General features: G+C 53.5%; 3 protein-coding genes and 2 long non-coding RNA genes across 11 annotated transcripts in view; 2 read left to right on the forward strand and 3 right to left on the reverse strand.

Annotated features, from left to right (window-relative positions):
- Positions 1-23,524, forward strand: UHRF1BP1 (UHRF1 binding protein 1). Its single transcript, XM_039695761.1, has 21 exons — positions 1-138; positions 10,037-10,199; positions 10,959-10,997; positions 11,444-11,535; positions 11,722-11,911; positions 12,035-12,175; positions 12,691-12,861; positions 13,390-13,567; positions 13,879-13,965; positions 14,097-14,261; positions 14,711-14,853; positions 15,588-15,729; positions 16,179-16,372; positions 16,608-18,145; positions 18,370-18,566; positions 19,013-19,164; positions 19,249-19,396; positions 20,280-20,521; positions 20,853-20,961; positions 21,319-21,434; positions 21,829-23,524. Exons 1-21 carry the CDS (start codon positions 95-97, stop codon positions 21,952-21,954), a joined length of 4,377 nt encoding a protein of 1,458 aa, XP_039551695.1. The 5' UTR covers positions 1-94; the 3' UTR covers positions 21,955-23,524.
- On the reverse strand, positions 10,182-14,699 carry LOC120495855. Of its 2 annotated transcripts, none has more exons than XR_005626165.1 (3): positions 14,554-14,699; positions 13,696-13,989; positions 10,182-10,314 (listed from the first exon to the last, which is right to left on the reverse strand). It is a non-coding gene; the product is annotated as an uncharacterized LOC120495855 (long non-coding RNA). The 2 variants fall into 2 exon arrangements; XR_005626166.1 differs by lacking the exon at positions 10,182-10,314 and adding an exon at positions 12,188-12,473.
- LOC120495856 lies at positions 14,751-20,272 on the reverse strand. The gene is made up of 3 exons (XR_005626167.1): positions 19,816-20,272; positions 16,225-16,414; positions 14,751-14,884 (listed from the first exon to the last, which is right to left on the reverse strand). It is a non-coding gene; the product is annotated as an uncharacterized LOC120495856 (long non-coding RNA).
- A 155-nt stretch (positions 23,525-23,679) lies between the features above and the next one.
- Positions 23,680-25,688, reverse strand: TAF11 (TATA-box binding protein associated factor 11). The gene is made up of 5 exons (XM_039695773.1): positions 25,221-25,688; positions 24,896-25,131; positions 24,739-24,826; positions 24,482-24,578; positions 23,680-24,054 (listed from the first exon to the last, which is right to left on the reverse strand). The coding sequence occupies exons 1-5, from the start codon at positions 25,686-25,688 to the stop codon at positions 23,924-23,926; spliced, it is 1,020 nt and encodes a 339-aa protein (XP_039551707.1). The 3' UTR covers positions 23,680-23,923.
- The window catches only part of ANKS1A (ankyrin repeat and sterile alpha motif domain containing 1A), a 73,162-nt gene continuing 72,722 nt past the window's right edge, over positions 25,665-26,104 (forward strand). For 2 of the 6 annotated variants that reach the window (XM_039695764.1, XM_039695765.1), the window contains exon 1: positions 25,705-25,950. In XM_039695764.1, the coding sequence (XP_039551698.1) occupies positions 25,760-25,950 (191 nt within the window). In that variant the 5' untranslated portion in view covers positions 25,705-25,759. Of the gene's footprint in view, positions 25,951-26,104 lie in introns of all 6 variants that reach the window. The other 4 variants (XM_039695767.1, XM_039695766.1, XM_039695770.1 and 1 more) reach the window with 3 other exon arrangements.

The following is a 26,104-nucleotide window of genomic DNA, read 5'->3' on the forward strand; positions in this document are numbered from 1 at the left end:
CGGGCGGGCGGTGCGGGAAGGGGAAGGGGCCGGCCCGGGGCGGGCGGTGCGCGATGGGGTCCCGCCGCCCGCGGGCCTGACCCGCCGGCCCGGCATGGCGGGCATCATCAAGAAGCAGATCCTGAAGCACCTCTCCCGGTGAGGCTCCCCCTCCTCATCCTCCTTCTCCTCTTCATCCTGCTCATTCTCCTCATCCTCCTCGCGGGGGGCGAGAGGCCGGGCCGGGGGGTTTGGGGCCGGTGCGGAGCTGCCGGGCCCGGCGGGCTGAGGGCCCGTTCGGGCTGCGGAGCCCGGGCCGGAGGGGCTGTCCGAGGGTCAGGGGCTGTCCGGGGCCGTGGGCACTGTGCTGGCGGGGGGCAGCGGGCCCAGCCTGCCCGGCGTGGCCCTGCCGCCCCTCACGGGTCGGAGCCCGGCTTTGCCCGGTGTCGGTGGCGAGCGCGGCCCGGCGGTGCCGGCCCTGGGCGGCGGCAGGGGAAGCTCGGCAGGCGAGAGGGGAACGCGAGCTCTGTGGCGGGGTGTTGCCATTCTATTCCGTCATTTTCCGTGAAGTTCGTGCGAGGGGCGTTGGGGAAGAGCGGGTGCTCCCGGCGTGAGGCTCTGCCGGGAAATGCGGCGGCGGGCCCTGGGCACATAGCGGTGCCTCAGTTTCCCTCACGGCGAGGAAAGAGCTGCCCGTGTTATCTCATGGCTGCGGGCACCACCTCGCTCTGCATCGCTGTGGGATCACAGGAGCGTGAGCAGAAAGGTGCCGTGCCCGTGAGGGTGCGGTGAGGCCACAGCCCCGCACAGAGCTTGTCCTCTGCTCTCTGAGCGGGTCCTGCCATCCCCGCTGCTGGACACGCTCAGGTGCGCAGCGAGGGGGCTGAAGTGACCCGTGTGGGCTCAGTGCTGGTGTCATACACAAATCCCAGCCCTCTGAGGTGGATCCTGGGGGTGTGCGAGCCCCAGACCATCCCCACACACCGCACAGTGCAGGGTCTGTCCTGGGGTCACCGATGGCTCCATGCTCTGTCCCAAAGAGGGGTGATGGAGCTGCTCTGGGTGCTGGTCTCAATGGATTTCTGGCATCCCAAGCTTTCTGTCTCCTTCACCTCACACAGGTGTGTTGCAGTCAGTACAGATTCAGCCTGTAAGGAGGCATTGTAGTATTTTGTAGCACAGGGAGGGGGGTGAGAGCAGTTCTTGATAGAAGGTAAAGCAGAGCTGGGCTTTATCCTGGGTGCTGTTCCTGTGGGTGTTGTTCTCATGGACAGCTCTCTTTCTTTACATAAATACAGTGTTGCTGGTGCTTTTGCTTAATTTTGTGTATCAGTCTGTCCTTACCACTGCTACAGCATATTCTTGCCCAAAGTGCCCCTTTTTCCCTCTGATTGGGCCAGTTCTTAATGTTCACCTGTGTATCCTTTGGGCGGTTCCAAGGAGAACAAGAAGTCCCAAAACATTCAGCATCTCTGCCTGTTTTCCTGCTAGCTGGACTTTATTGTTTGGGTAATTGATCCGATTCTGCCCCTCACTTGAACAAGGGTTGTGGATCTTTGCAGAAATGCAATTTGAACCCAGTTTAATGGTGTATAAAAAAGCTTAATTATTTTTTGTTTCACTTTTGTTTCCTCCAAAGACCTCATCTTCACCCTCCCTTTGGGTTTTCTTTCAGCCACGCTCGTTTGCCTGGAAGAATTTTGCTACTGAATCATTAATCTGCCTTTATATTCTGCTCACATTTGCATATGAAATAATCCCTTACTCTTTTTGTTGTGTCTCCACTCGGAGTCCTTTCTGCACGGGGGTGTGTTTTTGTCCCTCTTCCATGTGGAAATTTGCAAGAAAGCAGTCAGGAGAGGCAGCTGGAGCAGGGAAATGTGGATGAGGTGTTTCACCTGACTGTTCCTGTGATCCCACCTCACGTGAGTGACCGGGTCACAGCAGGGATCGCTGCAGCTGGGCTTGTGAAGGTATTTGAGAAGGCTCAGCCTTGTGTTGTGCTTCAGCAGCTTCAATTCCTAGAGCAGGAGAACCTAAAAACTTGCAGAGCTTTCGCCATCTGTGCCTTTCACTCCTTTGTCCTATATTTAGCTTGGAAAAGCAAACAGATTAGGTGGTTTCAGTGCTTGCTGCTTCCAAGCAGGCACAGGGCTGGGGAGTGTTTGGAGCCCAGCATCAGGGGCTCCCCCAGCCTGTAATTACCCATGGAAGCACATCCAATGCTTTAAAATAAAATCAATGAGCTGCCTTTACCTCTTCCTGGCCTTCTTTGAAAGGAGCTCCTTCTCGTGGTCTGTTTTTGTTTCAGGCAGTGCTGGCGTAGCCGCGGCAGATCCGTGTTCTCAGGGTGTGACAAAGGCCCTGTTTATCCACGAGCCCAACTGCCTTAACTTCATGTGCCACTTTGGGATTTGAGTTCTCAGCACTGCAGTGGGAATCCTTGCCAAAATGGCTTTTATTTAATTTCCTTGGAGAGGTTTATCCCCTGCTGCCTATAACAGCTGCTTTGTGACGTTTTCTTGTGGGACACGTGTTGAAGCCTGTGAGCTTGTGGAGTAACAGGCACACCAGCCATGGCTTCCAGAGGAAATGCAACGTGCAGTCCTGCTGGGAAGAAATAAAAGCTGGTGTCAGCAGAGGAGCAGCTGGACTGGGGTTTGGGGGCAGGTCTGAACACAGCAGAAGGAGAGCACAAATGTGTCTTACTGTGACACGGAACTGCAGCTGAGGAATAACTTTGGGAACCTCTGAGAGCAGGGTGAAAAGGGAGCAGAGGAGACATGAGAGAGGAGTGAACAAGAAGATGGGATTTGTTCTGTGCCATTCAGGAATCATTGGAATGGGCTCTGTGGCTTGCACCAGGCAAGTCAGGCCATGTCGCCAGCTCTGCCTTTGCCCAGCACAGGAGTGTGGGGAATTCCCTGAGTCTAAAGAATGCTTTCCCCCCTCAGCTTGGATTTCTCACCCAAATGCTGCAGTCTGGGCGCTGCTGTGAGAGAACAGACCCTGAATCCCTGCTCTGTTTGCCTCTGCCTTGCCCTGAAGTGTTTTGCAGCATCGCTGCGTGCTCGAGCACTGCGCTGCAGCTGTGCCCTTGCTGCAGTCACAGGATGGCACACGCGGCTCCTCAGGGCTGTGGGACACCCTCAGAGGCAGGAAAAGCTACCACCAATAAAAGAGATTTGCTTACTACCAACCCTCCAGGCTTCTCCCAGTTTCCTGACCTTGGTTATAAATTACCTGGAAGCAATTTAGTGAGCATGGTGGGTAAGGAGGAAAGCAGAGAAACTGCATCTGGGAATGGCCTGAGGAAGCTGCAGAATCTCAGGTGATTTAGGCAGCAACACCTCTGACCAGCTTTGCAATTCTGGCTTTAGCTGTTTTAATATCCTCCTTCAGGGGTCAGGGAAATTCCTGTGATGACCATTTGCCTAAAATAGCTGTTGCAGCAGTGGGAAGTACATGAAACCACAGAGCTCGGAGTGTTAAAGGCTGATAGAAACTGTTACTTTTCCGTCTGCACAGCACGTGCTCTTCCTGCAGGTGATGGTTCCTTTGGTGCCCCGTGCCCAGGGTGGATCCAGAGCATGCAGCAGTTTGTGGCTGGACTTTATGAGGCAGTTTATGAGGAAGGAGCTCTGCCAGGTCCCAGCAGCTGCTGCTGGTGCAGCACCAAACCCCTGGTGATAAGCTTGTATCTGTGCCCAGCAAAGCATGTAAGGCTAGATGTAAACACTTTACTCAATGTTTCAATTTGGAAATATCTTGTTTTCCCAGTATGTTTTGATGGCTTCTTTTACTCTTAAAATTTTTAATATAGCGTAATTATTGATGGCAAGGCAGAACCCCAAGTTATTATGGGTAAAGTAACATGGATCTGTCTCTTCTTTGTTCAAGACAGAGTAGGGAAAAGGAGTGGGCACAGACAGGACGTGGCATTTTCCCTTCACAGAGTCTGAAGTCTTCCCTTGCAAAGTTATGGTGGCTGTGCTGCACTTTGCTGGGAGAACCAAGTGATCAGTTTTATGGAGCTGCTGGGTGCAAAGTGTTTCCAACCACTTCTCCTTGGCTCCAGGCACGTGTGTGCCATTTCTGGAATGCTGAATAGACTCTTGTTTCAGCAGAGGTAAATTACACTTGAGTAGCTCAGGAGGAAAATGTGGCCCGAGCTCCTTCAGTGGCAGCTCTGGGCTTGCAGAGCCCTGCACTGACCCTGTGGAACCTCTGCAGAGTCCTTCAGCCTCACTGATGGAAAGGGGCTCTTCTTTCTTATTTCTCCTGGACTCCCCGAGCCCTTGCCTCCCCTAGAGTGCTCAGTTGAGTCAGAATTAGGGAATAACCTGTTTGTTTCTGCACACTGGAGACTAAAATGATTGCAGGATGAAGAAGTGGAGCTTTGGACTAGTGCTTGAATTTATTTCTTCCTAGTTTTCTTTCTTCTGTTATTTGCTTGAGGATTAGGTTTGGGGAAATTCCCTGGCAAGTGCTGAGAGTTTGCATTCTGGATTTGTTGAGAGCATGGGGCAGCTGGCATTTAAACTTTACTGAGTGTCCAGGCGAGGAGCTGGAAATAGCAAAGGGAAGGTGGAGTTCAGCCCCTGGCACAGACCCAGCCTCTTCTCTCAGCTGAGTTCCTGGTTTGCTTTCCAGGGCTCCCAGTACCCACTGAGGTGCTGGTGGGTGTGAAGCAAGGTGTCTCAGCGTTCAGAATGCTCCAGAGAAATATTTGTTGAGACAAGAAAGTGTCCTTGGTGCCAAGGGAGGCTGCAGCCTTGGGGAGGAGTGAGCTGGGATTCTGCTCTGTGTCATGGTTCTGTCTAATCTCCTTGGAAATGCTGATTTTTCTCCCTGCAAATTTAACTCTGAATTGAATTCTTAAGCCTTCCCTTAGCCTCGTTGCAGGAGGTAACACAGAGCCAAGACAGCTGATGACTTATCAGGATGTTTTGTGTGTGGCTGAGAGGCCCAGCCTTTCATTCAGTGCAGTTGAAGCCTGGAAAAACAGAAAGCTGATAATGGAAAGCCACCAGCAGGGACACCAGATGTGCCTAAATCCACCCTGATAAGGAGCGTGGGACGGGCTGGCACCTCCTCACGTGGAAACTGTTTGCCCTGTAACCCAAGCAGGGTGAATTTCTCAGCCCATTGTCCACTTGGGAAGGAGCTACTCCCTCCCAGGATATCTGGGGTGCTCAGAGCTGTGCACAGGAGATGAGATGATGATAAATGTGCTGCTTCCTGTCTTCTTAACAATTGGGCAGTTTGGTGTTGATGGGATTCCCTTAAACTCTAAATGGCTTTGTGCTAAGAGGGTGTGATACCAGCTCCATCTCATGCTGCAATAATTAGTCCCATCCTCTGCTAATTCAGCGAGTTTTTCTTCTTCCTGTGCAAGTCTGCAGAGCAGCTCTGTGCCCACTCTCAGACAGAGTGGTCCCTGCTGACACTAAAAATTCGAGGACGTAAAATGGCTTTTCTTCCTGAAAAAGCTTTTAGTTCTTCCTGTGTGTCTTTGAGCAGCTATTTTTTCCCTTTTTACAGAAGTTTTGATCACTTGCCCAGTTTTATTTCCTCCAAAATTATTTTTAAGTTCATCCTCAGTCATGTGTGCTGCACTTAAAGCTTCTGCTGCTGCCTTCCTTGAGAGCAGCCCTGATTTGGAAACTCACTGACCTTTCCTTTTAGCAGTCATGAACCTTTTGTTCTAGTAAACATGCTATATGGCTTCTGAGATAAGAGGTTATAATTTGAGGTGAAATGTCACATCACAGAGATTTTTGGGTTGTAGAAGATATTCCCAAGGAAGATGGAAATCCCACTAAATGCCCTGTCCAAAACCAGACCAGGCAACACTTGAAAGATTTTTGGGAAGGAGCAAATCTGTGTTGGTTACAATACAGTTGTTGGGGTTTTTTTTTCCCTGTGTCCAATTCCTGTCATAATTGATTAAATTACATATCTGTATTCCAGATCAAAGCAGAAAATCCTCATCTCTTCCCTTGCTGTGACCCTTGTGGAGGCAAAACCCCCCAGTGGTTCCTGGGCTGGTTTCCCACTGAGCTGATCAGTTCCTCCTTTCTGCCTTACCTGTGTTTGGAGGGACTTTCCAGCTGCTCCCTGCAGCTGTGGCTGGTGTCACAAGCCATGCACTTCCTTCTGCCAAGAGATTTTGCTTGTCATTAAGCAAAATCAAGGTCACTGATGTACAGCTAATTAGTTCCCCCATAAAATAGCCATAGTGACAAAGGTATTAATAGAAATGCTCGTGTGGAGCTGGGGGTGGTGGCTGTGTACAAGAGCCAGTGATGGCTGCAGGACTGCAGGGAGGAGGCTGAGGCAGAAAATGAGTATTTGAGAAGAAGGTTCCTGATCCATGTGGCAGCAGGGTAATGAGACAGGGATCTGAGGAGAAGTTTTATGATTTCAGATGTCTTCTGACATTATCTGTCCATTCATTTGCTCAGTTGGAGACAGTGTGGCGAGACAGCTACAAATGTGAACATAAATTTATTTATGATTCTAGCCTGGCTTTGGGCCAGCGGTCAGATTTACCCAAATTCCTCTTGCAGTCAGTGAGTTTGTGGCCTCTGGATATGCAGGCTGAGGAACTGGGCAGTTGTTTTCAGTAGTGACATCATGTTTTGATACATAGTCAAGCTGATGATTGAGCAAATAGATTTTCAGGGTTGACTTTTGTCAGAGTAATCCCAGCAGGCTCAAAAGGAGTGCTGCCCTGTAAGTTTACTGGCTCAGCTCTGCTTGACTTCTGATGGAGCTGCAAAAAAAAAAAAAAGAAAGAAAAAAAGTGCAAATATCCTGTGGTGTCAGTTTTCCCAATAGCCACCATTTTCATTCAGGTTTCCCTAAGCCAGCAGCCCCTGCTGCCAAGGCCATTGCTGTGGGTGAGTGTGGATGGAGAGACCCTGCCAGCACACATCTGCCACCTTCTGCTTTCCCTCCCCTGGCACTGACCAAAGCAGCTCCTCTCTGGCAGCAGAGACTGGCACCTGTGGGCTCTGTGTTCTCAGGAACTCTCACCTGTGAGCCCTGTGTGACATGTGGCTGGGGAAGTGGCTCAAGTGAGGAGATCATTCCAGTGGAAAGTCTGGGATTCCTGTACAGGGCAGCAGCTGAAAGCAGGGGCTGACAGTGGGCAGCATACCCCGAGAAATTTGGGCCCTGGTTTTAAAGAAAGAATCTGTTTCCATTTGAGATTTATTTTTCAGAGTCTCCCTTCTGTTGTCCCATCATGGGTGGGGTCTGTAAGCTCTGCTTTGGGGATGGAATGGCACATTTTGGTGCATAGAATGCCTCATGAAAGGATTCTCTAATGGAGCCTGGTAGCACTGGAGGTGGGTTTGGTGCCTGCTCAGCAGGATCTCTGCAGCCTTTCCCTGCAGATGGTGATAAAGAGTTGCCTGGTTTGGCTGGATCAAGTTCCATACCTCGCTCTAGACTGTGTCCTGTTTCACAGCTTTGGTTCTTCCACAGTGTGCTGATATTTTTGATACACCTACACTCTGAAGGAAAGTGATGCCCTGGTTCAGACATGTGCTTGTGTTGCCTATAATCAAAAGAAAAAACCCCTTGTATTAGAATAGTAAAGTAAAAAGCAGACCTTTATTTGGAAGCTTCCAGGTGTCGTGGTGGTGATGGGAACACCCAGAGCTGAATTTCTACATTTTATAATGTTAATTAATTAGGGTATCTAACAGGTACATCCTAGAGGAGATTCAGTTGCCCCAGTAACCTATTCCTGGGTCATCCCCTTGGAACTGGTCCAGGGGGTTCTCTACCCCACTTCTGATTATGCCTTATTTTAGGACCCCTCCTTGGAATAAGACTAAACAATATTTCAGGAATGTGTTTAGAAGGTCAGCTTATTGTTCTAAAATCTAGGGGAGAAGGGTAGGAAAACTACTGGAGCTATAGCCAGGCATTAGCAATCTACAAAACTACAAATGGATGAAAAATATATAAAAAGCCTAAGCATCATTCCCTCCCTTTAGAGACTTGACAGTATAGAATTATAGGCAACACTTGTACTTTTCCTCTGCATTAGCAGCTGAAAGCAGCTTCCCCTCTGAGCACTCTTATCCTGGGATGAGGCTCCCAGCCCAGGGATGATCCTTCAGTGCAGGTGTGAGAAAGCTCAGCCAGTGGGAGCTGATCCCTGCCCACACCAGCTTTTGAGCTTTAGTGCTGGGTATTCCCTACCTGTCCATGCTGTGTTTGGTTTATTCTTGGCATCCAATCCCAGGCAGACACGATGACATCAGCTTTCAGCAGAGCTGCTTTGACACAGCACAAGGGTGCCCCTGGATTGCCTCTGCAGGTGTTTACTCTAATTTTCAGCTGTGTCTGGGTTTATGGGTGCTCACAGCAGGACTCCAGCCCAAATAATTAATTCCCAGTGCTCCCTGCCAGTGGAGCAGCTGTTGGAACACACTCTGCAGTTTTCATTTTCTTGGTGCTGATGCTGAGAAGCCAGGTGAACCTCAGCCACCTCCCTGGGCGTGTTCAGACAAGAAGCCTTTGGGTAGAGGGAGTGATGAGTTTGGAGGGAATGTGCAGCCTGGCAGGTGGTGCCAGCTTGGTGTGAGCTGGCAACGTCCCTGTGGCTCAGGGCAGGGAGGGGACAGCAGGGACAGGAGCTGTCTGCAGGGGGAGAGCAAACTCACAGCTGTGTGCTGCCTCCCCTTCCAGCACAGGGCTGACACCAGCATCTCAACACATCTGTCAGACTTTCTCTTCCAGCAAAATGTCTGGAAAGGCCCTTTTGCCCCTGGAAGCCCTGGGCTGATGGCTCAGCTGCTGCTGCAGTGCCTCAGCCAGGTTGGTGCTGCACCCCGAGCTCCCTCAGTGGCTGCAGCAGCTGCATGCTGGCACTGTGGCTCTGGCTGCCCTCTCCTCCTGGGGCTGTGGCTGCTGCAGGAGCCCCTCGTGCCTCTCCCAGAGCAGTGCCCCCACGGTGGGTGCAGGGCAGAGCGTGGCTGGGAGCTGCTCCTGCTTAGGCTGACAATAGGGGCTTTCTTTCCATCCCGCCCTCTGGACCACTGTGCAGAATGAGAATTAGCATTGGCATGGAGGAATGTTGAAATAAGCCCTGGGTTTAGTGGTGGGAAAGTTGTCTGGCAGGAACTCCTCAAGTCTGAATCCAGTGATGTTGGAATGCAGCCCCCTGCTCCCATGGAGGCAGCTCCTGCACTGGAGAGGGGTTTGATGGAGACAGGAGGAGTTTTGCTGCCACAGAGGGGTTCTGTGGCATGGAGAAGTGTTGGTGGCACTTGTACAGCCTCTGTGACCTGCTGCCCTCTGAACTGGCTCCTCTGTCTCCTTAGGGGCCACTCTGGTTTTAATCAAGGCCGAGGCTTTCCCAGCCGGATCCTCTGCTCTCGAGCAGTCCTGCTGCAAATGTTTCATCCATGACACTGAAATCTCGGGCACATGAGGGATGTGAAGGGTTGCACCCAGGGGAGGTGAACACTGGCAGCCCTGGGAAGGAGGAATTTCAAGCAGAAAAACAGAGGAGGGAGCTGGGCAGTGTCTGGGAGGGGAGGTGCTGTTTGGCCCTGCTGACCAGAGAGCAGGCTGGGCTGCAGTGCTGGTGTTAAAGAGTCTGCCACAAAAGTCATTCATTAATGATCTTTTGCTTTCCTGGGTGAAAAGAATCTAGAGAATTAAACTTTCCACCGCTGACATGGCAATTCTGGGGGCAGTAAAACTGCTGAGCTCTTGCAGTTTGGCTTTGGTTTTCTTTGGTTTTGTCCTAGGGCAGTTTTGCAGGTTTGCAGGATCCAGAGCTTTAGAAGGAAATCTTCAGTTTCTCAAACCTGAATTTGGTTTAAAACAAAAAAAAAAATTCCTCCAAATGTCAAAGTGTAGAAATGTTTATTTTTCTGGAGCGACCAACTTGCCTTGGGTTTAAAAATGTCAGAAAAGATTTAACAAAACAGCAAACAAACTCTGGTATTAAAATAGCTCTGAAATGCTCCTGCAGTCTCAGCAGCTTTGCTGGGGGCTGTTTGTGAGTTTCCTCTTTCTCCCCTTGAAGGTTTACCAAGAATCTCTCTCCAGACAAAATCAACCTGAGCACGCTGAAGGGTCAGGGGCAGCTGACCAACCTGGAGCTGGATGAGGAGGTGCTGCAGAATGTTCTGGAGCTGCCCACCTGGCTCGCCATCACCCGGGTCTACTGCAACAAGGCCTCCATCAGGGTGAGCAGAAACAACTTCAGATGGATGGAGTTACCCATTTACAGGCAGAATCGCTGAGGTTGTGCATGGACTTGCACTTTGCACACTGAGCTCTTACAAATTCTTCCTCCTTGTGCTTTTTAGAGGAAAAAAAAGTGTTTTTTTACTTGTTATAAGCTGTCAGGTTGTTTCATTGCATATGGTACTAACCACTGTTGCATTACATGAACTCAGAAGTTTTAAGGACATCAAAGAGACTTTCTATAAAAGAAATATGATTCTATTCTGCCAAGTGACAGTAAAAATGAGCTTGTCTTACTCATCTGGTGTGCTCTGTTTTTAGAGTCAGATCTGCTCGGTTTAGTAACAAACATTTGTTCTCCCTCCTACAAGAACTGCAGAGTGAACGTTGCTGTATGAAAATAAAATGGAGCTCTTTGGTTTGTGCACAGTCTTCAAAAGAGTTGTGTGACTTCCAGTAACAGCAGCAGTTAGTTGTAAACTCCTAAAGGCCAGGAATGTTCCCCACAGCAGAATTTGACCTGCAGAATATCTGTTACTCCTGATGATATGTGAGATCCAAAAGCTCAGCTAGGTTTGTAGATCTGGTGTCTGGAATGTCTTTTCCTTTCTCTGTGTCTTGTTTGACCTGGATACAATGAGACATTGCAGACATTTCTGAGAAATGGGGCTCAAAGTTTGGGCTGAGAAGTTTTCCTGCAATTTCTGAAACTTTCCAATGCAAAGAGCACTTTGATAACCTCAACTTTATTGTTTCAGATCCAGTGGACAAAGCTGAAAACCCACCCAATCTGCCTGGTAATGTTGCCTCTCTTGTCTTCTTTCCTTCCTTTCTCCCTTCTTCTTTTCTTCTTTTTTTTTCTCACTCTTTTTAATCTCTTCTGCTTGAGAAAAATTCTGGAGAGTGAAACCATCAAGTGCTCAAATTTTCTTGGGACCTGAATCCTCCAGGCCCTTAGCACATAGGGCCAGGAGTACCCTCCTGTGAGTCCCTCATTTCACTGCAGGATGGAGCCAGATGAGCTCTCAGGGAAGTCCAGGGCCACCCTGTGCCTGTTTTTTGTTGGGTGTTTTCCCACTCTTGGGGTTTCAGGTTGCCCACTGACCCTGATGGTGTGAGAGCTTTAACACATGAGACTCTTGCAGCATTGAGTCTCCAGAGCTGGTTGTCCCTGCCCTGGAATCTCCCCCCAGGGCTTGAGGCTTGGTGTGGTGTTCATGGCTCCCACGTTGTGTCCCTGCAGTACCTGGACAAGGTGGAGGTGGAGATGAGGACGTGTGAGGAGCCTCGGCCGCCCAATGGACAGTCCCCCATCGCCCTTGCTGCTGGACAGAGGTCAGACCCCGAGCCCTGCAGCTTCTCCCTGCCCTCCTGCTGGGGTGTGAGCTGCTGTTCTTGATTCACCCCTGGCCTCCCTGCTCTTGGGTTTAGGTGCCTTTGGTGTTGCTTATAAACCTCTCTGTGTGAGCCTCACCTCTGCCAGGCCTCTCGTCGTGACACGGGGGGATCTTCTCTTTGCAGTGAATATGGCTTTGCTGAGAAGGTCGTGGAGGGGATGTTTATTGTTGTCAATTCCATCACCATCAAGATTCACTCCAAGGCCTTTCATGCTTCTTTTGAGCTGTGGCAGCTCCAGGGCTACAGTGTCAACCCCAACTGGCAGCAGAGTGACCTGCGCCTCACCCGCATCACGGACCCGCAGAGGGGAGAGGTGAGGCTTTGATGAATGACTTTTCCTTGTTTCATTTTGTGTCTTCTGAGTGTTTTGGGTTTTTTTTTAATTCTTGAAGTTGTGAGAATCCCAGCATTTTCCTGTTTTTCTCCTCCTGGGCAGGTTCTGACATTCAAGGAGCTCACCTGGCAGACCCTGCGGATAGAGGCAGATGCCACGGAGAATGGGGATCAGGATCCTGTCACCACTCCTCTGAGACTCATCACCAACCAGGGGAGGATCCAGATCTCTCTCAAGAGAAGGGTGAGAGTTTCCTCCATGCTTTGCAGGATGTGGTCTCACTGCCTGGTGCAGAGATGATGAATATTTCCTCCCACAGTCCTCAACAGCCCTTCTCTCCCTATAGAAATGTTGAGCCCAAACTCTTGTATCTCTCCATGTTTTCTGTGAGAGACGGCTGTGTTCTTACCAAATGTCAAAGCAGTTTCTTTCCCAGGGGAGGATCTCGTGGATGGAGTGAGTTTTTCAATCTGTTTGAACATCCTGAGGAGAGCTGTCATCTCCTTACTGGGAGCTGAAAGCCTGGCAGCCTGATTTTTAGCTGTCAGTGGAAATGTGATGATTTTTAAAAAAAAAGAATTAAGCAGTGAGCAATTTGAGCAATTTGTCTCTTAAAGAGGAGGTGGCTTTGACTGCTATCCATCTGAGAGGAGGTGCTGTGGATATGCACTCTCAGAGGAGTTTCACAGCAGCCTCCCTTCTTTCTGCCTCTGTCTGTGGGGGAAATTTTTGAAGTCCCTAACTCCTTTCTATTTCAGACCAAAGATTGCAACGTGGTGGCCTCCAAGCTGATGTTTCTGCTGGATGACCTGCTCTGGGTGCTGACAGACTCTCAGCTGAAAGCAATGATGAAATATGCTGAGTCTCTGAGTGAAGCTATGGAGAAATCTGCTCAGCAGAGGAAAAGCTTGGCACCAGAGTCTGTACAGGTGGGTGAGTTTGGAAGTTGGTCTGCCAGGGAAAAGGGCAGTTTCTGTTTGTGTGGCATCTGGCCCATATTCACAGCATTTTCCTTGGTGGGAACTCAGGTCAGTGTCATGTGGGCTGTGGGCTGCTGTGGGGTAGTGAGGTGACCAAATGAGTGGAGTTCATTGCCAATAAAATACATTTTCCAAGTCAGGGATGAGGGAAGAGGAACATTTCTGCTGGAGCTGGAAGCTCCATGGAAGCAGGGATGCACATGTAGTGCAGTGAGGTTGCACAGGAGGGATGGGGAATACTTGGCCCCATTTTTCCCAGGAATCTTAAAACTTCTTCCAAGATAAGTGCATGCAGCAGGCAGAGCCACAGACAAAGGTGGGAGCACAGGAGAGGGTCCAGATCCTGGGAACCCCAATTCAATCCTATAACCCCATGCCTTAGGGGCTGGAAGATTTGCATGAGTTGATGAATTGCCATTATAACCTCTGTGTTCTCCCTCTCTCTGAGTTCTCACTGAGCCTGTCCCCCTCCCACAGACCACCCCCCCTGCTCCCAGTGCCCAGCAGTCGTGGGCTCAGCCCTTTGGAGCCAGCCCCAACGCCAGCAGCATCGGGCAGTACTTTGACAAGCACGACATGAAGGAATCCTCCTACCACCTGCTCATCTCCCGCCTGGACCTGCACATCTGTGACGACAGCCACGCCCGGGAGGCAGGTCAGGAGCAGGGAAACAGCAGCACAGGGAAGGACAGCAGCTGAGACAGTGATTTTGTGGCTGGAAGAGGGTTGGGAAGCACTGGGGCTTTGTAGTTTGGGATTTGAGTTTCCAGGCCTGGTTCTTACCATATAAACTGTTGATTCAGGTGTCCTTCTCCTGGCCTAGGACAAGGTTTTGGTGCAGATTCCTAAAGATGGGACCCTAATCCTGGCTGTGGTGGTAGTCAGAGCAAGGTGGTTCTGGATTCTCCTGGGTCAGGGCTTGGATTGCAGAGCTGACCATGGTTTCCTCTGCTCTGTTCCTCACAGGTGCTCTGAAGCATGGGATGCTGGGCGGTGCCATCCAGCTGACCTTCAGGAGGATGGCTTTTGATTATTATCCTTTCCACAGGGCAGGTAGGGAGCCTGCGGCCTCACAACCTGAGGAGGGGGATAAAAAAGGAGTTTAAAGAACTGTTCTATGATTGCAGTTTGGACCAGAAGAAAGAAACTGCATTTTTAAAGCTGGGATGTTTGCTTTTCTGCAGGAGATGCCTGCAAGCATTGGGTGAGGTACAGTGAAGCAATGGAGACTCGGGGACAGTGGGCAAAGAAGTTGGTCAGTGAATTTCAAAGCAAGATGGAGAAGTTTTATGAAGAAACAGACCCTGTGTTTGCCAGGACTCCACTTTCCCCTTTCAAAAAGAAACCAGGTAAAGGTGTTTGAAAAGACAGTGAAGCAGGAGGTGGTACCAATTTTGCTCCATCCAGCAAATTCTTTAGTTGCCTGTCCCCAGCTGAGCAGGGTGGTTTGATGGTGTAGGAATGCATAGCACTGTAAAAGTCATAAATATAATGGCAAAGGAAAGTGGCTGGCAGAGCACTGCAGCCAGGATGGACAGGCTGCAGTGGATTATTGTTGGGTTTCTCCATAAGATACAAGGATGAAATTACATACTTAAGACCTGGTTAGGAATGTGTTCTCTCACCACAGAACAGACTCACCTTTCACAGTGTTCTTCCTTCAAAAGTCCTGGGTGCTTCTCCTGCCCAGCTGTGTTCATCCATTTCTAATTCTGGGGATTAGTTCTGCCCGGTAAGCACAGAGGTGTTGGTACTGGTGGTGCAGAGAAAGTGACTAAAACCCTGTCTGTCCCCACAGAGGCTCCCCAGAGTGGCCAGAGGAGCCCCCCAGAGAAGGGCCGGGCTCCCCCCACGAGTCTCCCGCGGCTGCGGCACCCGCCCTGGCAGCGGCTGCGCTCCAGCTGCCTGCTGGTCAGGGTGGATGACCTGGATGTGCACCAGGTAGGGACCTCAGCACGTGGCAATGGCACTGCTAGAATGGAAATTACAGCGTTCAGTACGTGGTTCAAGATATGATTGAAAGAATCATGCAAATCCTACATCCGAAACGCTGCCAGGAGAGCCTGAATGCTGTCAGGGTGCTGTCTGTAAAACTCTAAACCCTTTTAAACTGCTGATAGTTTTAATGTTCAGAGGGAACTGTATAACCACAGGTTTCTGCCCTTTGTTCCTATCTAAGCTTACACCAAGCATTAGGCAGGCCCAGTGTAAAAAATTTCATGCCTTTGAGAAGTCAGTGAGGATGTGGATTTTTGACAAAGGAGGAGAAAGTCTCACCTCATGTTTCTGCCCTGGATCAGGCCCTGCATCCATGTGCCCTGTGTTCATCCAAGAGCTGGATTTGCTCTTTGCAGCACCAGGTACTATGATGGACTTGCCAACGTGCTGTGATCTTGCAGAGAGCTGTAACAGATTTCTGTTCTGTTTGCTCATGTCACCTAATTCTGCTTGTCACAGCTCTTACTGGCAGTGACAGAGACACAAAGAGCTAAATTCCCTCAAAGGAGAGGAGTTGGCAATATCAGCAGGTAGAAGAAAATTATGTTTTTGCTTGAAAGCAGTGTATGTTTGATGTGTTAATGAGGCAGATGGAATACAGGCAACTGTGGGGTCACTGGGGCACTTGGGTTTGCCAAGTCTGAGTTCTGCACCACTGCATTTCCTTCTGTTTTCAGGTCTCTACAGCGGGGCAGCAAAGTAAGAAACCCTCCACCTTGCTTTCCTGTAGTAGAAAAATCTTCAAACTCCCTGACCAGGTCTCTGCAATCCATATTGAATTCACAGAATATTACTTTCCAGACAATCAGGACTTTCCAGGTAATACATCAAGGTTAGCACCTTCTTTCAGAAGTTTCTTAAAGAGCATCAATGGTCTGGATGTGTTAACCCTGTTAGATATTCTCTGTCCATTGTTGTTTATTTTTCTGATGTTTGCCATCCTATTTTTTTTTTTTTTTGCCTGTGGGAAGATGGGATGGAGTTTGTGCACAATGTGGAAGTTGTGCTTGCAGGAGGGAATTGCAGCAGCTGCTGTTTGCCCAGTCCCTGGGGTTCAGCCTTACTGGGAGCCCTGGAGCAGGGCCATGCGTGCTCTGGGTGCTGTCCCAATGGGTCACCTCATTCCTCTGGGTGCACCACAGCAGCTCTCCTTCTGAGATGTGTCTGGGTGGTGAAGCCCCTGCATTGCTGCTGTCAGTGCAGGTTCTGCTCTGAGCTGCAGAGCAGCCAGGGGCCTTTCCTGCTATCATTAATGTGTTTCCTTCTAGTTCCATGCCCAAACCTGTACATGCAGCTGAGCGGCCTGATGCTCACCCTGGACACACCGAGTGTGCTCTGGATAAACCTCTTCTGCCTGGATCTGTGTCGCAGCCTGGAGCAGTTCAAAGCCATCTACAAGCTGGAGGACTCAGGCAAGCGGGATGAGCACATGGACGTCCGGCTGGACGGCTTCAGGCTGAAGGTACCATTCTTCTCCTTCCTTTCCCACTCTTCAGTGTTCTCTCTGTGAAAGGAACATGAGACCAGGACATGGCTGGAGTCCTTAACAGGGAGACAAACCTGCTGCCTAACTCTGACTTTGCTCTGTCTGCCCCTTGTGTTGGTTTTGTTTGGTCTGTGGGCAGTAAAGCTGGTGCTGGAGTTCTCATCCAGAATAAACCTCTGCTATTCCTGTCTCACCTTTCTTCCCCCTGCAGCTCAGCATCCCCGTGGATAAGAAAGTCACGGAGCACCGGGACCGGCCGCAGGCCCTGTGTGTTTGCATGGCAGAGGTGACAGCCACCAACACCCGCCACGCTCCCTCCTGCAGCTGCCAGGACCTGCAGAGCCTCTTCCGGAAATTCGCGGGCTCGGAGTTCTTCCACTCCAGTTACGCCCAGTTCCCCCGGGGGCAGGACAGGTTCAGCCTCCTGCACACCCTGTTCCTGCGCCACGCCTACCACGTGGATGACAGGCCACAGAAGCACCCAGGCTTTCCCCAGCTGCCTCACAAAACCTCTGCCTCGGAGGATCTGTGGTCTGTGAATTTCAGTGAGCTCTCGCTGGGATTTGAGGGGGCTGAAAGCTCCAAGGGCAGAGCCCTTAGCTTTATTGACCCTTTTCCCCTTTCCATATGGGCCTGCCTGCCCAAGAGGTGGGGGCAAGCTCAGATATCTAAACGACAGGAACTGGCCACCTCTGAGGTGAAAATCAAGCCTTCTGCCAGCTTTAGCAACCACTCCAAGAACGAGAACCTCTCCAGAGAACACGGTGTTTGTCAAAGATCAAAGACTGACCAGGATCTGAGGAATATCTATAAGGCTCCAGACACGATGGATGTCTTGGGAGAATCTGACTGTGAAGTTGATGATGGAGTAGACAGTAAAGAGCTGGAAGCCTCTGCTGATATCCACGTGCTCATGTCCTCCTCTGTCCACGTCAAAGTTCGGCTCAACCACTACCAGTACTTGGTGCTGCTCAGGATGAAGGAAGTTCTGCAAGCACTACAGGAGCAGCTGGCCCAAGATACCCAGGAAATGACCGGGTCTCCTTTAGACCCCATGTCTGCTTGTGTGGGAGTTATGTTCCACAGTGCTGAGGTGGCCCTGCTCATGGCCCCTGCTCCAGGGTCTGTCATGGAGCCCAGGTCCCTGGACTCGGACACAACCAGCCTGATCGAGTCCGAACTCTCACCCTCAGACAGCAAGGAGGGGCTGGCAGCTGAAGAGAAGGAGCTGAAATCAGAGAGCAGTTCGGAGAAGGGCTTGGGCAGCACCTCAGAGCTCCCAGAGGACAGTGGGACCCAGGACACTGGTGCCAGTGTCCAGCTGGAGAGGCTCCCGAGGTCCGCGAGCGACGGCGCCCTGGGCGCAGCTCCCCGCGGTAAGGGCGCAGAGGAGAAAGGCTTGATAGAGGAAGCACACGAAGCTGTGGAAGCCCTGGCTGCAGACAGACCAGCAGAGAGCAGCAGCCACCCTCAGAGCCCCCCTGCTCTCCCTTCCAGCCCAGCCTCGGACACGCAGCCCTCGGGCAGAGGCGTTGCCCTCAATGGCCAGGCAGAGCTGATCCCGCTGCGCAGCATCGAGGAGGAGCTCTCCAGTGCACTGCACATCACCAAGGACGCCACGAAGGAAGCTCTGCACGCCACCATGGACCTCACCAAGGAGGCCATGTCCCTCACCAAGGACGCCCTGAGCCTGAGCCGGGACAAGATGACCTCCACCATGCAGAGGATGCTGTCCCTGCCCCCGGCCAGGTGAGCAGGGCAGGCTCCTGAGCTGCAGGAGGGGGACACAGAACCTCCACTCCCCTTCTGTCCATTGTGTCTGGGCTGGAGATGGGTTAAGTGTTCATCTCTTGGGGCTGTTCTGAGGATACTGAATCTGACTTGCAAGTGGTCAGAGAGCAGCCCAACACTCAGATCATCTGCAGGCTCAGCTGCCTGCCTTTATCCCTGGTTTTTTTGGGGTTTTTCTGTAGGGATTCTGTGCCCAAGGCAGAGGAGGGAGCGGTGACCCCGGGCGGGGCGGGCAGCGGCCGGATGCGATTCTTCTCCATGAAGAGAACCTCATCCCAGCACTCCTTTGACACCACATCCGTGGATGGGAGTGGCCCTGAGGACGGGCTGTCCGTGGACAGCGATGGCAGCGATGGCTTCGTGATGCTCACAGACTCTGGTAAAGCCCTTGGCTTTTCTGTGCCCACCCTCCTCTCACAGGGGTGATGCTTTGTGCCCCAGGCAGCTCATCCTGTGCTCCTGTGGAATCACTTCTGCTGCTGTGAGTTGCCTCACAGTGTCTCTTTCTGCTTTCTGCTTTTGTAGGTGCCTTTTCCTTGAGATGAGGAGGGTAAATCAGTGTGGGGTGACCCTGCAGGTCCCAGTGGTGTCCTGAGGGCTGCAGGGGCTGTGATGTGCTGGTGGTGGGTGGTACAGAGCATTTAGGAAGGGCTGGTTGGATACTGGGTACTCTGGACATCTTTCACTTCAACCCTGTGTTGCTTAAGCACATCTGAGAAGCTGGAGAGAGATGGATCTCCAGAGAGGCCAGAGGTTCAGGCAGATGCTGATGTCAGGACTTCCAGAGAAAGAAATGCAATTGAGTTGTTGTTACTTCCATTTCAGAACCCAGCCTGGACCCCCTTTCTTCAGGGCAGCTTCCCCAGGCCCACACTGACACGGGCAGCAGAAGCAGCCTGGTGGCAGAGGACGAGGGTGGAGTGTCCCCTGAGGTGAACAGCTCCACGTCCCAGAGTGAAGAGCCCAGTCTGCAGCTGGTCAGTGCCTGGCACTGGGATTCTGTCCCTGAGGGGCTCTGGAGGTGTTTGCTGTAACCAATGAGCTCTTGGTGGCTGTTTCAGGTGTCTGTCCTCGTGCTGAAGATGAATGATGTGAACTGTGCAATAGAGGTACAAGGAGATGATTTGTCTGTGGCTTTACAAGTGATGAACGTGGTTCCAGAGCAGCTGAACAACGTTGGCATGTGGCAGTTCCTGCGTGGCTACGTGGGTAAGATGCTGAACTGTTAGAACTTTTATATCATCCTCCCTCAGGGAATATTCCATTAACTGGGGCCTCAGTGTTTGGGGTGGTTAGGATTGAACATAGTGTGAGGGTTCAGATCTGGCATTTGAAAGATATTTCCCAAGTGCCTACACAGTCACTCTCTGTGGTGCCTTGTAATCATTGATTGGGAGTTTTTAAATTGCTGAGGATGCTGAAATGAATTAAAAGAGTGAATAAAGCTGTCTAGGGAAACCATGAAGTTAATCCTGATCTGAGAAAAATACTTTTGGGTCTACAGTACTTCCCCTAAATTTGAATTAAAAAAAAAAACAAAAACACAACAAGCCAAACTTAAAACAATTAACTGTCCCCCCCAAGACTCCAAAAAATGTAACCAAACAAAACCAAAAGCAGCTCCAAACCTGAAGTGGAAGTGTGAGCAGTTCCCAGGCTGTAGATCCTGCCTTTCCCAGTCCTCCAGTGGCCACGGTGGAGCCAAGGGATGAGGAAGGGCTGGTCAGCTCTGGAGAGTGAACCAGGGCAGTGGGTCAGCTGTGGAGGCAGAGTTGGGGCACTCTGGAGGGCACCTGGGACAGTTCTGGGGGGCAGAGTTGTGGCAGCTCTGAGAGTGAGTGGGGCACTGGGCCGGGTCCTGCCCATGCAAAACAGGGGCCAGTTTTACAGTGTGGTGAGAGAGGGATGTGCCTGGGACCTTAAATGATGCAGTTCAGTGATGTGAGCTCTTAGCCCTCGAAACTGGGATTTCTCTGATGTGAGGGGTGATGTCAGACCACGGTCACTCGGCTGAGATGGGCTTTCCACGGTGCCCTTTCTGACTGCTGTGTGACCCCTGGCCCCGTTGTGCAGCGAGATCTCTCTGCCCCAGGTGGAGGGGACACGGGTGTGGAGAAGGCAGCGGGGCCTGGGCAGCCCCAGCCCGAGGTGTGCCTGCGCCTGCAGTCGGGGCCGGCCCAGCGCAACGGCTTCCTGCAGCTGCTGCTGCACAGCCCCTGCACCCAGCTCTGCACCTCCTGCCTCGCCAGCCTGGCGCCCTTCCTGGAGGATGAGGTCATCCCAGAGGTCATCCCCATGGAGATAGAGGTGGTGGATGCCAAAATCACGTTGAAGGTGAGAGATTCCCCCCCGGGCAGAGCTCGCTTGCAGGGTGGCACTTGGGGAGGGATGCTGTGGGAATGCTGGGGGGGCTCTGTAGAGCTTCTCTTCTCCTGAGACTGCTTGGTTTTGCTTCTAAAAGCAAAACTAAACCCAGGAATAAATAAGGAACATAAGGGAAGTGTGTAGCTGTACACCCTGTACATAAAGCCAGGCCTTTCCCTAGGGTGGCCTCAGCCCCGTGAGTCTGGCAGTGCTGCTGGTCAGGAATGCTGCTGCAGACAAGGGAAATCCTTTTGAGAGCTGTCACAGCTGCTCATCCCCTCTCTGCTTCATGTTCCTCCAGGATGACAGCCCCCCAGTGTACCCCACGTCCCCTGGCCCTGTCCCCATCACCTTGGCAATGGATCACCTCGTGGTGAGGCGCAGGGATGACGGTGTCTTCTATCTCACAGGTGAGTCACTCCTGGTTTTATTGTCCCCTGCACCCCCAGGCTGTGCTGGTGGACACTGGGATGTGAGGGATGCTGCTGGGAAGGATGGGCTCTGAGGTGGGAGCAGTCCCTGTGTGTGTTTCCTGCTGTGGGACAGTCCCTGCCTCTGTTCCCTGCTGTGAGAATTCATGTCTGGTGTTTCCTTAAGCACACCATTATTACCTTTTAGTTCCTCCATTTTAAAGGGAAAAAGAGGATTTTATTTCCCTGTGTAACAAGAGGGGGAAAAAAAAGGAAGAAAGAAAATAATTAAAGTTTGTTTTGCTTTTTTTTTTCTGTGTGAATGTCCACACCTGAGTGGGTTCTGTTGCTTTCCAGCTTCCCAGGGGAAGGACTCAGTGAAACAGGAAAAACCTGTGTCAGTCCCTGAGGAGCAGAAGGCCCCATCAGAGTCTGTCTCACCAGCCCCAGCAGCAGGAGCACGTGGGCTGCAGGTGAGTCACTGCTGCTGCCTGGACAACAGAGAGCTGGAAATTCTCTTTTGCCTTGGTGTGTTTGTGGTCCTGGCAGGTGTGGTGAGCTGCAGGAAGGGAGTGCCCCGAGGAGCAGCCTGTGCCTCCTCCCATGAGTGTTCTAAGGAGTGAGGGCACCTTGCCCAGCATGAACTCACTTGTCCCCTTTCAGAATCTGGTTGGGGATTGTTTTCTGATTGGCTCCATCTTCCCCACTGTGTCCAGTTCCTTGTTGGAAAAGCAGCAGTTGAGAGGTTCCCAAAAAGAGAAGTTCTGTCACTGTAATGGATCCCAGAAGCTCCTGCTTTGGTTTTCCTTGGGCAGCTCACTGTGTACCTTGAAGGCTCCTGCCTTGTTCTCTGCTTGTCTCCTGCAGCTCAAGCAGGTGCCAGAGCTGCAGAGGGAGCTCCAGACCATGAAACTGGCCCTGGCAGAAGCCAACATGGACAAGGCTCGCCTTCTGCAGGAGATCAGGAAGTACAACCCCCTGTTCCAGCTCTGACACTGCCAGGGACAGGCCACCAGCACCAGCAGGGCAGGTTTGGTCATTTCGCTGCCAAACGGGTCCAACCCAGGACTGGAAGCAGCTGTGACTGCAGAGACTGGGCAGGGAGGGAGGGAGGGAGGGATGGAGGGGCCTGGCTGAGGGAAATGGGAGCTGTGAGGAGGAGTTTGCTCTGCTCTGGCCAGCCCACAAACACCAGGTCACATTTGGGGGCACACCCCATGTCTCCTCATCTCTGGGTGTTTTTCAGCCTCCAGCTTTTGTGGTGACTTCTGGAGATGTTCCATGCTGGGGTTTCTGCTCCTTTCACCCTTCCTAGCTGTGTTCTTGCCCAGCTGTGCTCGCCAGGGCCCACAGCAGGAGCAGGGTGGTCACCTCAGCCCGGGGGGGGCAGAAAGGGCAGGGCTCTGCTGGGAGAGCAGGGCTGCTGTCACTGGAACCAGGGATGGCATTCCCACTGTGGAGTGAGGGCACACAGCTCACTATTCCCACAAGAACAGGGTCAGGATAGTCCAGAAATTCCTTCCTTTTCATAATTCCTTGTGGAGAGGTGGATGCAGTGTGTGAGACTTCATTCCCACTTTATCCCACAATGTTTGGCTTGATTGGTGCAGGAATTAATTCCTTACAAGGCACTGTTTAAACTTCTACTATGAAAGAACAGGGTGAGGGAGGTTGGTTCAGTCTCAGGTGATGCCCTGGGTGTTTTTTGGGGTGCACCTTGTCCTCAGAGCTTTGTGTGCCCCACTTCCCCAGTGGGGAGGAGGAGGAGGAGCAGCTCTGGCTGCTGAGGAAGGAGCTGGGGGTTTCCAGCACTGGGTGGGATCTCAGCAGGGCTGAGGGGCTGCTGGGGATGGGACCCCAGAACCTGCCAGCCCTGCTCCCAAAAGGAAACCACTGGAGCAGCTCCCTGTGAGCACTGCTGGATTTTGTGTCACCAAACCTTTGTGCTGCTCCCTCTCCCTGGAGGGAGCTCTGAGAACTGCTTGCCTGAGGTGGAATGCCACGGTGTTCCTGCTTTTTCTTCATTCATTGCTTGAAAATGGGAGGTTTCCCTCCTCTGCTTTTTCGAGTTTTCATGACATTTTGTGTGTGGGAAGGGTATGCCAAGGGTGTGCCCAGCCTGCAGGGTCCCACAGCTCCTGCCACTGAGGCTGAGCACAGCTGGGGCCAGGTTGTTTACAGCAAATTCCTGCTCCAGCACCTTCAGTCCATGGGTTTTGTGGAAGAATCCAAACATTTCCTTTGCTTTGAAGGCCCAGTAAAAAGGAGTGTCACCCAGAACCTCCTGGGTCCCCCCAGATTGTAAATATCAAAGTTTACTCTGTGGAGCCTCTTGTTCAAGGATTCTTGCTGTGTTCCAGGGAGCCCTGCCTGGCCCAGGAGAGCACTCAGCAGCTCTCCCAGGGGCAGGAGCAGCTCCCTGGCAGGGGATGGGGGAATGTGCAAGGCTGAATTGAATTTGAATTTTAGGCAGTATTGCAACTCTGCTGCAGTTTGTTTCCACTGATGCATTTATTGGTTCTGTGAACCAGGAGCAGAATTAAACTCATTAACCAGGCTTGGATCTCTTCTCCTGCTTTTCCTTCCCCCTCCATCCCAGCTGGTTTTTGGGCAGCTCCTGGGTTTGGAAGCACAGCCCTGACCTGAGCTGTGCCAGCCCCAGGCTGGGAGCAGCTCTGGGAGCACCTTGGGTCACACAAGGAGCAGATGCCAGCCGGGTTATGAACACAGGAATAAGTTTAATGTACAAAAAAAAAAAAAAAAAAAAAGCCACACGTGTGGGCACAGGCTGCACATCTGGGCACAGGCTGCACATCTGGGCACAGGCTGCACATCTGGGCCAGCAGGGAATGCTCTGCAGCCCCTGCTGCTCCTCTCCTGCTGGGCTGGGGGTGCACCCAGGGGCAGCAGGGACATCCTTGAGGCCCCCAGGCCCCCCAGAGGCAGCTCACCTCGCTGCCCCTCAGTGGAAGATGATCTTTTTGTACTTGGAGTTGGGGATTTGCCCCCGGGCCTTGAGCCTCCTGACGGCCTCCCTCATGTGCTTGGGCTGCAGGGGGGGCAGCTCGCCCCACTTCTCACACACGTCCAGGGCTGGGCAGACAGACAGACAGACAGAGGGCGTGGCAGGGCCCAGCTGAGCTCTGCCCCTCCCCTGCTGCTGCTTCAGTGCAGTGTGGAAGGGACAGGGAGGGGTTGTTTGGGGTTTGCAGCTCAGGGGCAGGAGGGGAGCTGCTCCTCCCCCCTGCCAGGAGTCCCCAAAAGCTTCTGGGGAGATGGAGCCAGGCAGGGCTGGGCTCAGAGCCCCTGGGCTGAGCCCCCCCAGCAGCTGCTCCCACAAAGGGAGGCTGGGGCAGGTTTAAGGTCAAGGAGCCCCTGAGCTCCTCAGCCTGCTCTGGAGGGGCACAGGACAGGCACTGGGGGGGAGCAGAGGGGCTGTGGCAGCAAAAAGCTGGAAGGGAGAGCCATGGAAAGCTGCTCCGGGCAGGGAGCTCACCCGGGCTCCTCCCCTGTCACTCACCTTCCTCCACCACCTCCCCCACGAACACCTTGGAGATGCCCGACATGGCGATGACGACGTTCTGCGACACCGAGGTGCCGGTGATGGACTGGATCAGCTGGGACAGGCACGGGACAGTCACGGGACAGGCGGGGACAGGCTCGGGACAGGCTCGGGACAGGCGGGGCCAGTCACGGGACAGGCTCGGGACAGGCTCGGGACAGGCGGGGACAGGCTCGGCCCCGGCCCGGCCCCCGGGGGCACAGCCCCGCTCGTACCCGTTTGATGGCGGCCTTGGGGAAGGCGGAGCGCCGGTACATCTCGTAGCGGTTCAGCTGCTCCTCGGAGAAGGAGGAGACCAGGATCCTGCGGGCACACAGCGCTCGTTCCCCGGGCACCGGCGGCACCGGCAATCCCGGACGGGCGGGCACTCACTGCATCTTCTGGATCTCGTCCTCGTCCACCTTCTGCTTCCTCTCCTTGCGCTCCTTCAGCTCCAGCTTCACCTTGCGGGCCGCGCTCGCCTGCAGCGCCGCGTCCTCCGCGTCCGCCGCCTCCCCGTCCGCGCTCCTGGCCTGCGCGGGAGGGCAGCGCTCGCTCTGCGGGCCCGGCCCCGCGCCCGGCGGCGGCACCGAGCGCGTCCCGGGCCGGGTCCGCCATGGCGGCGCCTCCTGATGACGAAACGCGACGGGCGCCGAGGGGGCGGGGCCTATCGCCACGGGAACGGTCAGGCGTGGCGTATGGTGATGACGCACATTACCGGCGACGCTCTGGCTGTAGAGCCTGTAGTCATGGCAACGGAATGCGGCGGCGCGTCCTGATGACAGATATGCCGGAGGGCGGTGCCTGTTGCCATGGCAGCGGCGACTCGGCAGCGCGGCCTAATGACGCGCTCCACGGGCGCCGCGATGGGGGCGGGGCATGTCGCCATGCCAACGGCGCCTCCTGATGACGCACCGCTACGGGTGCCGCGAGGGGACGCGCGGGGCCGGGCGTGTCGCCATGGCAGCGGCGCTGCGCGGGCCTCACCCCCGGGCCCTGCGCGCTCCGCCCGGCCATCCCCGCTCTGAGCCGCCCTCCGCGCTCCCGGGCCGTGCCGGGACACGGCGCCAGAGCGGCCCCGCCGGTTAAAGCCCCGCAGAACCGCCCAGAACCAGCGCGGCTGAGGGGGCGGGGGCGGGGCCTGCGCAAACCCGCCCCTCGCACCGCCCACACAGACCCCGCCCATGCCCCGCCCGGCAGCCCCGCTCAGGCCCCGCCCCGGAAGTGGCCGTGCGGCCGGGCCGGGCCGCGCCGGCCATGGGGAAGGAGCAGGAGCTGCTGGAGGCCGCGCGCACCGGGAACCTGCCGGCCGTGGAGAAGCTGCTCTCGGGGAAGCGCCTCAGCTCCGGCTTCGGCGGCTCCGGCGGCGGCGGCGGCTCCGCGGGGGGAGGCGGCGGCGGTGGCGGCGGGAGCGGCGGCGTGGGGCACCCGCTGTCCAGCCTGCTCAGGTGAGCGCGGCCGGGGCGGCCTCGGGCGCGGGCCGCGGGGCTCGGGGGAGCTGCTGTAGGGGCCGCGGGGCTCGGGGGAGCGGCTGGAGGGGCTGCCTGCCCTCATGGGGCGCCGCGGGACAAAGCGGTGCGGGCGAGCCCGGGCTCTGGAGCC

This window comes from Passer montanus, unplaced genomic scaffold, assembly GCF_014805655.1.
Source record: "Passer montanus isolate IOZ18808 unplaced genomic scaffold, ASM1480565v1 scaffold93, whole genome shotgun sequence".
Lineage (NCBI taxonomy): Eukaryota > Metazoa > Chordata > Aves > Passeriformes > Passeridae > Passer > Passer montanus.